The 13,092-nt window shown below is 51.5% G+C and overlaps 1 protein-coding gene across 2 annotated transcripts in view; it reads left to right on the plus strand.

The window, feature by feature from the left end:
* Nucleotides 1-4,911: 4,911 nt before the first annotated feature.
* Nucleotides 4,912-13,092, plus strand: part of Mgat3 (beta-1,4-mannosyl-glycoprotein 4-beta-N-acetylglucosaminyltransferase) — a 51,820-nt gene continuing 43,639 nt past the window's right edge. Inside the window, exon 1 of one of the 2 annotated variants that reach the window (XM_076556357.1) lies at nucleotides 4,912-5,132. In XM_076556357.1, the coding sequence (XP_076412472.1) occupies nucleotides 5,095-5,132 (38 nt within the window). In that variant the 5' untranslated portion in view covers nucleotides 4,912-5,094. Of the gene's footprint in view, nucleotides 5,133-11,326; nucleotides 11,466-13,092 lie in introns of those variants that run through there. The other variant, XM_076556358.1, reaches the window with a different exon arrangement.

Below are 13,092 nucleotides of genomic sequence, written 5' to 3' on the forward strand. Positions count from 1 at the left end.
CCCTATGGGCTGGGTCCATTTCTGCCCTTGGAGACTGCCTGAGCTAGTTCTCTCTTTAACTATTTCAGTCTGGAGGGGCCTGGGGCAGGAATGGACTTAAAAACATGTGTCTCTTTCCCCTACCCACCACGATGAAGCTCCTGCCTGTGTCGCTTCAGCCAGATCACTCTGGTCCAACAGTGCTGAGCTCGAGGACCTTCCATGGCTCCGTCCTCTGCCTCCCAGCACCTGCTTTCTGAGTCCTTTGTCAGCCCGCTGGTCCCTCCCAGCTCCTAGTTCTGCTCTACACATCCTACTATCCTAGGACCAACTGGCAAGTATTTAAGAAATGCCTGGTGATGGGGCTGGAGAGATGGCTCAGCAGTTAGGAACACTGGCTGCTCTTCTAGAAGACAGGTTCAGTTCCCATCACTCACATGGTAGGTCACAACCACCTGTATATCCAGTCCCCCAGGGAATCCAACATCCTTTTCTGGCTTCCTTGGATACCAGGCGTGCACCTGATGCACAGACAGGCATGCTGACAAAAACACCCATATATATATAACTTCTTTTTTTTCAAGCCAGGCTTGATGGAACATGTCTTTAATACCAGAACTCAGGAAGAAGAGATAATCTCTCCTAGTTCGAGGTCAGCTTGGTGTACATAATAAGTTTCAAGACAAGGGCTATACAGACTCTGTCTCGACCCCCCCAGTAGCTCCCCCCCCCACATGTCAGGTGAAGACTGGAGGGATAGCTCAATATTCAGTGCTTGCAGCTCTTCCAGAAATATTAGTTCCCAGCACCTACATCAAACAGCTCACAAGCACCTGTAACTCCAGCTTTGGTGAATCCAATGCCCTCTTCTAACTTCTCAAGGGGCTACCTTCCCCCACATATAAATAAACATTGTAAAATATTAAAGACAAATGTCAGGTAGCTAGGCATGGTGGCACATGACCTTAATCCCAGTGCTCAGGAGACTGAAGCAGGCAGATCTCTTGAGCTTGAGACCAGCCTGGTCTACACAATGAGCTCCAGGCCAACCACGGCTGTATACATAGCGAGACCCTGTTTAAAAAATAAATAAAGTGGCAGTGATAGACAAAAGCATGAACTATCCAGAGCCAACCTCCCAAAACATGGCTACTGGGAATATCTACAGAAAATTGTCCCTCCTTGACCAGAGTTTGGGCTTGGTAGTCAAGTAGATGTCTTGTGATTTGTTTTCACATTGGTCTGTTGATTTGTGTGGATGTATATGGCACAGCACACATGTGGAGATCAGAGGACAGCTTGTGGGAGTCAGTTCTGTCCTTCCACCGTGTGGGGCCTAGGTTGACCAACTCACGTAGTCAGCCTTGGCGGCAAGTACCCATTCCTGCCAAGCCATCTCTCCGACCTCTCAAGAAACAAACCAAAAACCCAAGTCTGCTTATCAGGTGAATTGATGTGCCAGGATGAACACTGGGCTAACCCCATAGGTTAGCAGAACACACCACTCTTCACATCTCCTCTTCCGCCTACGAGGGTAGCCCCTGCGGCCTAAGACTGCAGGGCCCCGCTGATCTCAGTCAAATGCCGGTTGCTGTGTTCCGAGTGCCTGCTGGGAGCTGGCAGTACCTAACTCAGGTCAAAGCTGGGTGAGGAACCGAGAGACCATTCTGGCTGGTATCAGAAGACTACCTATGGCCGGGTGGTGGCGGCGGAGGCGGCGGCGGCGGCGGCGGCGGCGGCGGCGGCAGCAGCGCACGCCTTTAATCCCAGCACATGGGAGGCAGAGCCAGGCAGATCTCTGTGAGTTCGAGGCCAGCCTGGTCTACAGAGCGAGATCCAGGAAAGGCGCAAAGCTACACAGAGAAACTCTGTCTCCAAAAACCAAAAAGAAGAAGAAGACTACCTATACCTGACTGGAACCTGATTTTGGAAAGAGTCGTCTGGGAGGTGGGGCATGAGCAGGTGCATTCCGCCTGGCATTAGCTAGGGGGAGGCTTATGCTGTTGGCCCAGCCTGGTTGTACACAACAAAGTCCTTTGGCAACCAAGAGGGGGTGGCTGTTAAAAATATGGTTTCCTGGCTCTACTTGAGCTCCACAGAGCAAGCACAGAGAGGGGACACTCTGGATGCCAGTGAGACCCATGAGCACCTGCAGGTGCATAAGAGGGCTGGGTCAACACATGCCTGACTCCCTGTCTGCCATCTTGGTTTGTTGCTCAAGATTTCTTCACCTAGATGCCGCTGGGTGATCTTGGATAATTCCCACCAACCTCACGGATCACCATTCTATCTCTAGAGGCAAGTTAAGGGCCAGATAGAGGCATGGCCATACACCCCTGGAATCCCAGGCATCTAGCCGAGGCACAAGGATCCCAGGTTTGAGAGCAGCCTAAGACCTAGTGAAACCTTGAGTGAAGAAAAAATGCTAGGGACGCAGCTCAGTTGCTAGTGTGCTCGCCTAGCATGCACAAAGCCCCGGGTTCAAACCTCACTCAGCACCTCATATAACAGCACCGAGGAGGTGGCGGTAGGAAGATCAGAATGTCAAGATTGTCCTTGGCTGTACATCAAGTACAAGGTCAGCCTGGCCTCTCTAAGAGACTCAGTAAATAGGGCCAATGAGATGGCTCAGCAGGTAGAGCGGCCTGCTGCCAAGTTTGATGACCTAAGTTTGATCCCTGGGACCTACACAGTGAAGGGAGGAGTCAACTCTGGACAGGTTGTCCCCAGATCTCCACATGCCTCTCCAACACACAAAAGAGATTAAGCATAAATACATAAAGGAGCTGGGGGATAGAGTTTCGTGGTAGAGTATTTGTCTACTGTGGTGTGCATAGCCCTGGGTTCAATCCGAGGTGCCACTGAAAGGATGAACGGAGCTGGTGGGTCGCCCGTTAATAAGGTAAGGTGCCAGACAAGAACCCGAGCTGCGTATGTACAGAATCCTAATAGCCACAAAAACCAATAATAAAACATGCTTGCTCGCCGGGCGGTGGTGGCGCACGCCTTTAATCCCAGCACTCGGGAGGCAGAGGCAGGCGGATCTCTGTGAGTCCGATGCCAGCCTGGTCTACAAAATGAGTTCCAGGAATGCCGGGACTATTACGGAGAAACCCCGTCTGGAAAAACAAACAAAATCAAGTGCTTGCTGAGGGTTCGCCTTCCTCATTGAGGTCCTCCTCTGTAGAAATTTGGATTCACCATCCTCAGCCCAGATGTTTCAGGGTTTTTCAAACAGCCTGATTTTGGGGGGGGGGGGGCAGAGTGTGGAAGACAGGAAAGGAATGGGGCCACTCTCTTGCTGTGTAGTGCCCATTCTCTGGCCTCCGAGGACCCTGTGGACTCCAGGCTCTCCCATGAGGGCCTGGAAAGGTCTCTAGGCTCTTGGTGTCTAGGGAAGGTGTCATCCCTCCCTGCTGAGCTGAGCTCTTAATAGTCGCCTTCTAGGACTGGTTCTCTAGGTGGGTAGGCGGCATCAGGGATGGGGGCAGTCTCAGGAGAGGAGAGCCTTGGAAGGTTCTCAAACGACATCTCTGTTTATGTTCAGACTTGACACACAGTAGCATCCTGTCCCTGCATCTGTAGCCCTTGTTGCAACTCAGGCTAAACCCGGTTTACTCCTAGGGAAAGGTGTTGTTTGTTTTCTTGAAACAGAGTCTCAATATGTTGCGTAAGTCCTGCCTCGCACCTCCCAAGAGCTGGGACTCGAACTATGAAACCCCCAGGCCTGGCTTTATTGTTTCTCATTGGTTGGCCTGGAACTTCGTGTGTAGTAGACCAGGCTGGCCTCAACCTCACAGAGATGGGCCTGCCTCTGCTTCCTGAGTGCTGGAAATAAAAGTGTGCGCCACCTTGTGGGGTGTTTGTCTTTGTCTCCTCCCTCCCCCATCTCAAGTAGTCCATGTTGGCCTTGAATTCATTATGTAGCCTAGGCTGGTCTTAAACTCCTGATCTTTCTCTTTCCAGTGCTGTGATTCCATACCACTGCCCCCTGCCACCAATGTCCAGATTTTTGTTTTGATGTTTTTTGTTTTTTCTTTTGAGACAGTATCACACTGTGTAGCCCAGGCTAGCTTACAACACTTGTTGATCCTCCTGCCTCAGCCTCCAAAGTGCTGGGATCACAGGTGGATTCTACCATGCCTAGCCCTGGAGAAATGTTTTTAAACTCAAACCACTCAAACTAGGAGCCTGCTCTCTCTCTCTCTCTCTCTCTCTCTCTCTCTCTCTCTCTCTCTTTGGTTTTTCGAGACAGGGTTTCTCTGTGTAGTTTTGGTGCCTGTCCTGGATCTTGCTCTGTAGCCCAGGCTGGCCTCGAACTCACAGAGATCTGCCTGGCTCTGCCTCCCAAGTACTGGGATTAAAGGCGTGCGCCACCACCGCCCGGCAGAGCCTGGTGTCTTCGATGACGGTGGGTTGGGGACAAGGGAGAATGACTTTTTCCCTCTGCACCTGCATCATCCTCAGTCAGTGGAAGGGAAAGTAGCCGGTATCAGTCATGTCTAGTAGAGCGTGGTAGGAAGGGACCATCAACTGGTAGCGTAGGACTGTTGCCTCCCCTCCATGGAACAGCAAGTGGCTAATAGAAACGGCTCCTGTCTCCAGAGCTCAACCCTGGGCCAGCCTGAGCTCAGCTCAGCACCCTGGCACCTCAATACCCTCAGCTGTCTGCCCGGTGGGTGCCAGGATGCTCTCTCTGTGATCTCTCCCCAGTGGCAGAGTGACCACCTGCCTCCATTTCTCCCTGGAGAAAAAGTCCCCTGAGGGCTGGAGGCACAGACCTGGGAATGTTCTGGTCATTCTCATTTCCTTACTAGTGATCAAATCAAGTCACAGCTAGCCCAAGTTCTGGGAGGAACTGTGAGAGGTGCTGTGGGAGGTGTGGCCACAGGAGGAACCGATGGGCAGCTCGCTGGGCAGACTCTTTCCCACTGCGGCTGACAGCTTCCAGGGGGCAGATATGAGAGCAGGCAGTGCCTGGCTGGGTGGGGCAGGCAAGTTAAGCCGGCCAGGCCCTGGCGAATCCAAGGCTCTGGACCCCTTCAAGCTTCATCCTCCTCCGTGATCCCAGCGACCCTGCTTGCTGTCGCCTTTGAAGAAGGGCCCCAGTGAGGAATGAGGCCAGGCCTGCTCCTGTTGGTAACATTTCTCAGGTTAGTGAGATGGCCCAGCAGGTAAATGCACCTGCTGCCAAGGTCAGTGACTCTGTTTGATCCCTGAGAACCACATGGCTGAAGGAGAGAACTGAGTTCTGTAAATTGCCTTCTGACCTACACACACTCAAACACAGTTAATAAAATGGAATTAAAAGAAGTCTTTGGGGGGGGGGGCGGGGGCCCGGGGAGCACTTGCTGCTCTTGCAGAGGACCCAGGTTTGGTTCCCACCACTCAAATGGCAGCTCACGGTCAGCTGTGACCCCAGCTCCAGGACATCTGGTGACTTCTTCTGGCCTCTGTGGGCGCTGTGTGAGTGCACGTCCATACATGCAAGCAGAACATCCACACACATAAAAATGTAAAGTGTATTAGGGGCTAGAGAGATGGCTCAGCGGTTAGGGAGCAGTACTGTTCTTTCAGAGGACCTGGGTTTGGTTCCCAGAACTTACTTCAGATGGCTCCCAACCACCTGGCCTTGAACACCCATACCCACTTGCACATACTCATACAAAGATGTACATATCATTAAAACTTTAGAAAAATAAGTAGCCACACCAATCTTGACACGTGTGAGATCAGATGGCAATGGGTGTGTGTGATAGTTTTCTCCTTTCTCCATGTGGGTCTCAGGGATTGAACTCAGGTCTTCAATCTTGGTGACTGTGGTGGTTTGAAAGAAAATGCCCCCCCCCCAGGAGTGGCACTGTTAGGATGTATGGCTTTGTTGGAGTAGGTATGACCTTGTTGGAATGTGTCACTGTGAGGGTGCGCTTTGAGGTCTCCTATGCTCAAGCTACGCCCAGTGCAGATCAAGATGTATAACTCTCAGCTCCTTCTCCAGCACCATGTCTGCCTGCATGATGGTAACGGACTAAACCTCTGAATCTGTAACCCAGTCCCAATGAAATGTTTTCCTTTGTAAGAGTTGCCGTGGTCATGTGGTGATATTTTATTTGTACTCTAACAAATAGAACTTATCTGGGGATCAGAGGACAGAGCCAGCCACTAGATTAGACATAGAGTAGTGGCACACACATCTTAAATCTTATCACTCAGGAGGCAGAGATCCAGAACAGAGATCCACCTGGATCTCTGTGAGTTCAAGGCCACACTGGGAACAGAGCTGGGCATGGTGGCAGACACTTTTAATCCCAGCACTTGAGATCTCATGTCTTTGCTTGGGAAGGACATACATCTTTAATTCCAGGAAGTGATGGCAGGAAGCAGAAAGGCATATGAAGACCAGGAACTAGAAGCTTTTAGCAGCAGTTCAACTGAGGGGTGAAGACTCAGAGGCTTAAAGTCTGAGGATTTGTGGAAACAGTAGAGGCTGAGGAATTGGCAAGGTGAAGTTAGCTGTGGCTCATTTTGTTTCTCTGATCTTTCAACTTTACCCCAATACCTGGCTCCGGGTTTTTTATTAATAAGACGGTTTAGCAATTTGTGTTACATGGCCATGGTGTCCCTTCATGGCAGTAGAAACTCTAAGACACTGACATACTCCTTTATCTGCAGGCTGTCTTACCCACCCTCAATTCATTTCTCCACTCAGCTCCAGACCACGATGTGACCGAGATGACACAGTTACTTATTTTGATTTCTTGTTTGTTCATTTGAGATAAATTTGCATATATCCCAGGCTGGCCCCAAAATCCCTGTGTAGCTAAAGATGACCTTGAACTCCTGATCCTCCTGCCTCCACCTCCCAAACGCGGACTTTATGGCGTTGCACCACCCCTCCTGTTTATTGTTGGGAGACATGTTTTCTCACTGTGCAGCCGAGGTTGGCCTGGATCTGAGATTTTGCCTCTGCCTTCAGAGTGTTGGGATTACAGGCATGCACAGCTGGGTTTGGTGAAGGGAAAGAGACCTAGGACCTGTACACACCTACCAGGCACTCTTCTGGTGAACTACACCTCAACCTCTAGCTGAGGTTTGGTTGTTTTTTTTTTTAAAAAAAAAAAAAACCACAATTGTTGCTGGGCATGACAGTTCATGCCTGTAATCCCAGGAGAATTGAAACTCCAAGGTCATCCTGGACTTCATATCGGGTTCCACGCCAGCCTGAGCAATACAAAAACCCTGTCTCAAAACAAAACAGAGCAAAAGCGGAATTGTTTGGGAGCCTTTAAGCCTCTCCAGGTGCCAAGCCATACGCCGCCACAGCGGCAGGTGGCTATCCAGAAATGCCCAGCAGGGCTGTGTTAACCAGGGACAGGCCAATTGTGTGTCGGCGCCATCAGACTACATTGGCAGAGTGGCTGGGGTGGAAAGGTCTAGAAACTTTATCAGAGGGTGCTGGAGAACCTCGGAGAGAAGGGAAGGACTTTGCCAAACTACCAAGGGTAAAAACAGACCTGCTTTGACCAGCCCCAGGTAACTGGTTCTAGAAATTTCAGTGAACTGCTTCACACCCATTGTGGTAACTAGAGCTGTCTTGTGGCAAGAAAGATGTGGCAAGCAAAGCTACATAGGCTGGGACCCACGGAGGTGACCCCAAGGTCCTCACCAGGTTCACAGGTGTGAGGTCAGTCTACAGCCAGACTGTGTGTGTGTGTTACAGGTCAATCCAAGTAGACAGTAGGTCCCGTGGCCTTTTTGTAGCCAATCTTGGATTTCATGGATGAATTCTGCTGCTTTTCTAGCTCTACCTTCTTTTTTTTTTTTTTTTTTTTTTTTTTTGGTTTTTCAAGACAAGGTTTCTCTGCGTAGCTTTGCGCCTTTCCTGGAGCTCACTTGGTAGCCCAGGCTGGCCTCGAACTCACAGAGATCCACCTGCCTCTGCCTCCCAAGTGCTGGGATTAAAGGCGTGCGCCACCACCGCCCGGCTCTAGCTCTACCTTCTATCCTGGCTCCAGATACACAGCCTGGACCCTTGACCAGGACTAAAGCAGCACCTGGCCATATTCTATTTCTGCTCATCAAATGGGCCGTCGAAGTGTTGGAGCCACGCAAGCCACCTCTGAGCCCATCCCTAGTTTTTAGGCTCAGATAAGCAAAGGCAGAGTGAATATTTCTGAGGCTGCCTTCAGACCCAGCCCAGTCATCCCGCTGGAGACACCAGGATTCTGGGTGAAGTTCAGCATAGTGATCAAATGGATAGACATTGAACGTCACTAGCCAGCCCAGCTGCTGAGGCTGAGAGCAGGTGGCTGGGCCCCTGGTCAGCACCCTGGGCCTGTGTCCCGACTCTGAGTCATGGGGCCCCTGCCCTGAAGGCGGCACTGCTGTGCATACAAGAGGGACCAGAGGCAGAAGAAGAATTCTAGGTAACTCTATGCCACCCCTGCCAGGGCCTCAGGCTTGGTTCCCAGCATTTCCTTCCCTGTGGTGCCCCTGTGGAATGCTGTGGTATGGGTTTTTGGGGAGTGCCCAGCAAGGGTTTGTGGACTCTGGGGCTTGTCCTGGGTGTGCACAGGTGGTATTTGTGTATACAAGGCTGTGTGACTACGAGACATAATGAGTGTGTGGCACTATCAAGGAGATACCCAGTGGGTGCAGCCTGGGACAGGTCGGGGCTTGGTCTCTGGGTGTCTGCAGAGGTATGCACACAGCAGCGGGTGTGCCTGCTTCTCTTCAAGGGTGTTGGGGACACTGGTGTGACTCAGTCCACTCCCCACAGTCACCTGGCCTCCTTCTGATAAAGTCATCCTCAGGGGCCGGTAAGAGATGTCACACTGCTCAGCAATTTCCCGAAGACACTCTAGCATCTGGGGCTTTCTCAGAGCTCCATTGGTCCTCAACCCGAGTTTCCTTTCCTCACGCCCCCCCCCCCCCCCATCTCCAGACCATGGATTGTGACCTCCTGCCTTTGCTTAGGATAGTCCTCGGCCCGGATGCTGTTCGCTTCCAATACTATGTTTCCACATCTGCCCTGACCTCCGAGGCCAGGCTAAGCTGCTGCCCAGCATCCCTTGCTTTTCTGCTGTCAGGGGCCCAGGTTTTCCCGTTGACAAGAGGTACACTCATTCTGTTGCCTGGTAGCCTGGAGTCCAAGGCTAGGCTATAGGGTTCTCTCTGGAGCTGACCTGGTGACTGGAGCCCTGACTCTGGATCTGGGACCTGGGCTGGGGGCCCGGCTCTGCTGCTCAGACACCTCGCCAGTCTCTTCTTGCCTTGCTTGTCTCCTAATGGGGCTCTTGGGCTGCCCAGGAGGGCACAGGGATAGGGTACCCTGGTTGCGATTGGAGATAGAGCAGGGGCCCGAGTTTTGCAGGGTAAGAAGGATACTGTCATCCTAGGTAACATGCTGTCAGCACATAGCAACCTTGGCCCCCAGGGCGGGAGTGTGTGTGTGTGTGTGTGCGTGCTTTCCAGTACAGAGGCCTCCTTCACCAAGAGGCTGACACTTTCGTCTGTGTTCTTACCTGCTTCTAGCTCCCTGCAGACCCTTCTGTTGCCTCAAAAAATAGACAACAGAAGCCAGGGAGGGTGCCTGGGGCTCCTGGCCATTTGGCAGTGTTTGTGGAGCTCCTGCTGTGTATGTGCCAGGCTGTGCTGGGCACAAGCAAAGTCAGCAAAGCTCCCTGCCCTCCCAGCGGGAGATGAGCGAGGCCAGGGCAGTGAGCAGTGAATTATCTGCTACGCTTGCAGGTGAAAAGTCCATGGATGGGGAGGAGAAGTGGGAGGGGAGGAGGCAGAGGGAGATAAGAAGGAGAAGGGCAGACCAGGGGCCCCGGGAGGCTATGCTTGGCAGAATGATGGAAACCCGGTGTATGAGCAGAGGCTGAATAGGCGCCCTAGGAGCCAGAGGGAGGCTGGGCCTAGGATGGTTCCTGACATGCTGCAGAGCCTAGGATTCCTAAATCTGGTTCCTGACTCCTAAGAAGTTGACAATACTCTTGAGCCCTTCCCCAGGAACACATACACTGAGCATGCCCATTTCCACACACACACACACACACACACACACACACACACACACACACACACACCACATTTGCTTACGTGTGTGTGTGTGTGTGTGTGTGTGTGTGTGTGTGTGTACATCACAGGCCTAAGTCACACCCACATGCTCATGCACATGCTCACATATGCTTACAAGCACACATGCTTCTGAGAATTCTGGAATATTCCTGCATACCTTGCAATAATGGATCCCTGTTTATCCATTGCCCTGGCTTGACCAGAGTGGAAACTGAGGCTTGCAGGGAGGAGACTTATTCAAGGTCACCCAGGTGAGAACTTTCTAAATGAAACATAGGCTAGCTCTCTGGAAGCCAGAAAGCCTTTGGGGCCTTCAGAGAGAGGGCGGCATAACTGGCCTGGAGAAGAATGAGTAGGAAACCCTCACCTGGAGACCCGGAGGCCAGGTGAGGTGACCCAGGGAGGCCAAGGCAGCTGCCCAGCAGGAAGAGCCAATGCTGGGCTAACAGACCCTGCAATTGTTCCCAGAGCCAAATCAGCCCCAGAAACAAAAAGGCGGCCCACGCTGTAAGGTGACACCGCGTAACATGCTGGGGGCAGGCTAATCTTGTATCTGGGCGTCTCCTAACTCCAGCTCCCACAGCCTCCAAACCTACCAGCCAGTCCCCAGAGGAGGGGGCAGGGAGGAGGACCACCTACCAAGCCCCTCCCTGCCTACACACAGGAAGTGACTGGAGGGGGGAGCCAGATGCTGCTGATGTCAGTGGGATGATGGATGTAAACATCCTACTCTGCACAGGAAGAAACTCGTGTGTGTAGGCCAAGGGTGCACAGTGGGGCAGGACTAGAACCCAAGCTTTAATAAAGCCCATATTCCCTGCCTCCAGCTGCCGAGTGGGCGTCCCTTGCCAGAGGGAAGGAACGGAAAGGTGACTGGGGAAGGGGAGCCAGAGGCTGACTCTCTTTTCCCTGCCAGCTCCGAGGGGAGAGGACGTGGGCTCCTCCTCCCACTGGGCCTAGGCTGAGAGGGGGAGGGGCGTGTGCTGTCCCGGGCTTTACCAGGGCCTGGTTGAATGTGGCCCCGGCAGTCACTTGCTGTCTCTGAAGGTCTGGGAAAATCCGTACTCACCCACTGTTCCAACAGACTGTGAGAGAAACACTGGGAAACGGAGGTGGACTTTGGTATGACCCTCACCAAGGCAGCTCCCCCTCCCTCCCAGAGGCCTCCCAAGAAGCTTGGGAATCTGGAAAAGGCAGGAAAACAAAGACTCCAGGGTGGTGGTGGGGGACAAAGAGCAAACAGCAGGTTCCCAGAAGCTTCCAGAAGTGGCCAGCTCTGGGCAGGGCAAGGCAGAGCTATCTCATTCTTGTCATCCATATAACGGCCTGGGGTGGTGCTGGGAGGAGAGCATACTTCTCACTGCATTCTGGGAGCTGACGCGGAAGGCTCTGGACAGGCAAATGTGAGTGTTTTGCATTGTATTGAAATCAAAGGCCATGGGAGTTGTGTGTGGAATATAGTTCAGTGGTAGGGTGACTTCCTGGCATATGGGAGGCCCTGGGTACCATCTACCATACCACAATAAATAGATAAGTAGACAGACAGACAAGTAGATATTCCAGCCAAGCAGTGGTGGCACAAGCCTTTATTCCCAGCACTGGGGAGGCAGAGGCAGGCCACACTCTGAATTTGAGGCCAGCCTGGTCTACAGAGAGAGTTCCAGGACAGCCAGGGCTACACAGACAGACCCTGTCTCAAAAAACAAAAATAGATAATCCAGAGGGTGTCAAGCTGTAGGGGTGGTGTACTGGGTTTTAGGTCACAGCAAAATGCTTCATACCAAGAGTCACAAGGGCTAGTGGTTAAAGAGCAGTTGCTGCTCTTCCAGAAGATCTGAGTTCAATTCCCGGTACCCATTTCTGGCAGCTCCTAACTGCCAGTAATTCCAGTTCCGAGGGTCTGACGCCCTCTTCTGGTCCTGAGGGCAGATGCATATACACACACAGCATGCACAAACACATAAACATAAATAAAAATAAATATTTAAAAATAAAAGAAGTGGGATTGGAGAGATGGCTTAGCAGTTAGGAACATTTGTTACTCTTGCAGAAGACCTGAGTTTGGTTCCTATTACCCACATGGTAGCCTACAACCATGCCTAACTCTAGTTCCAGGGACCCAATGTCCTTTTCTGACCTCTGAGAGGACTCCACCCCTAAAAGAAAACATTGTATCATAAAGTTGATACTTTCAGGGACCCTAGAGGTGGGAGCCATGGTGGGCTTCCTGTTCAATGAAAACAATCATCTGGAAACAACTTTTTGATAATTTTCCGGTTTACACTGTAGCTGCAATAGTCTATTCCATTAAAGTCATCCAGAAATGAAGGGACTTGGAACTAGGGATGTAACTCTGGGTAGAACACTTGTCTGCCATGTGTGAAGCTCTGACTTGGATCTCTAGACCACAGAAAACCACATCTGGCCGAATATTTGTTCATCACAGCGATCCAGAGGAGCAGGAGTTCCAGTTCACCCTTGGATATACACTAACTTCCAGACCAGCCAGGGATACAAGAGACCTTATCTCAGAAAAACAAAATGACAAAAACCTGGGGAACATTTGAGGGTCGCTCAGCCAGTGGGCACTTGTCATGAAAACCTGACAACCTGAGTTTGATGTCCAGATCCCACTGTGGAAGGGAAGCACCAACTCCCAAAAGGTGCCCTCTGACCTGTGCGTGAAGACAAGGCATAATAAACATGGTCTCTTGAGCCAGTGTGCACATACCAGGTTTTGTTTTGTTTTGTTTGTTTGTTTTTTGAGATAAAGTTTCTCTGTGTTGCCTTTGCCATAACAAAAAAATTTTAAAGACTGTTTTATCACCATAAGACAAAAAGGGTCCTCCTTCCCATTTGGAAATGAGTTTGCCCTCGTAGCATGATTTGTCTCGGATTCTTGAAAAATAAAATCACAGCTGGGCAGTGGTGGTACACGCCTTTAATCCCAGCACTTGGGAGGCAGAAGCAGGTGGATCTCTGTGAGTTCAAGGCCAGCCTGGTTTACAGAGTGAGTTCCAGGACAGCCTA

Source organism: Peromyscus maniculatus, chromosome 20 (genome assembly GCF_049852395.1).
Source record: "Peromyscus maniculatus bairdii isolate BWxNUB_F1_BW_parent chromosome 20, HU_Pman_BW_mat_3.1, whole genome shotgun sequence".
Lineage (NCBI taxonomy): Eukaryota > Metazoa > Chordata > Mammalia > Rodentia > Cricetidae > Peromyscus > Peromyscus maniculatus.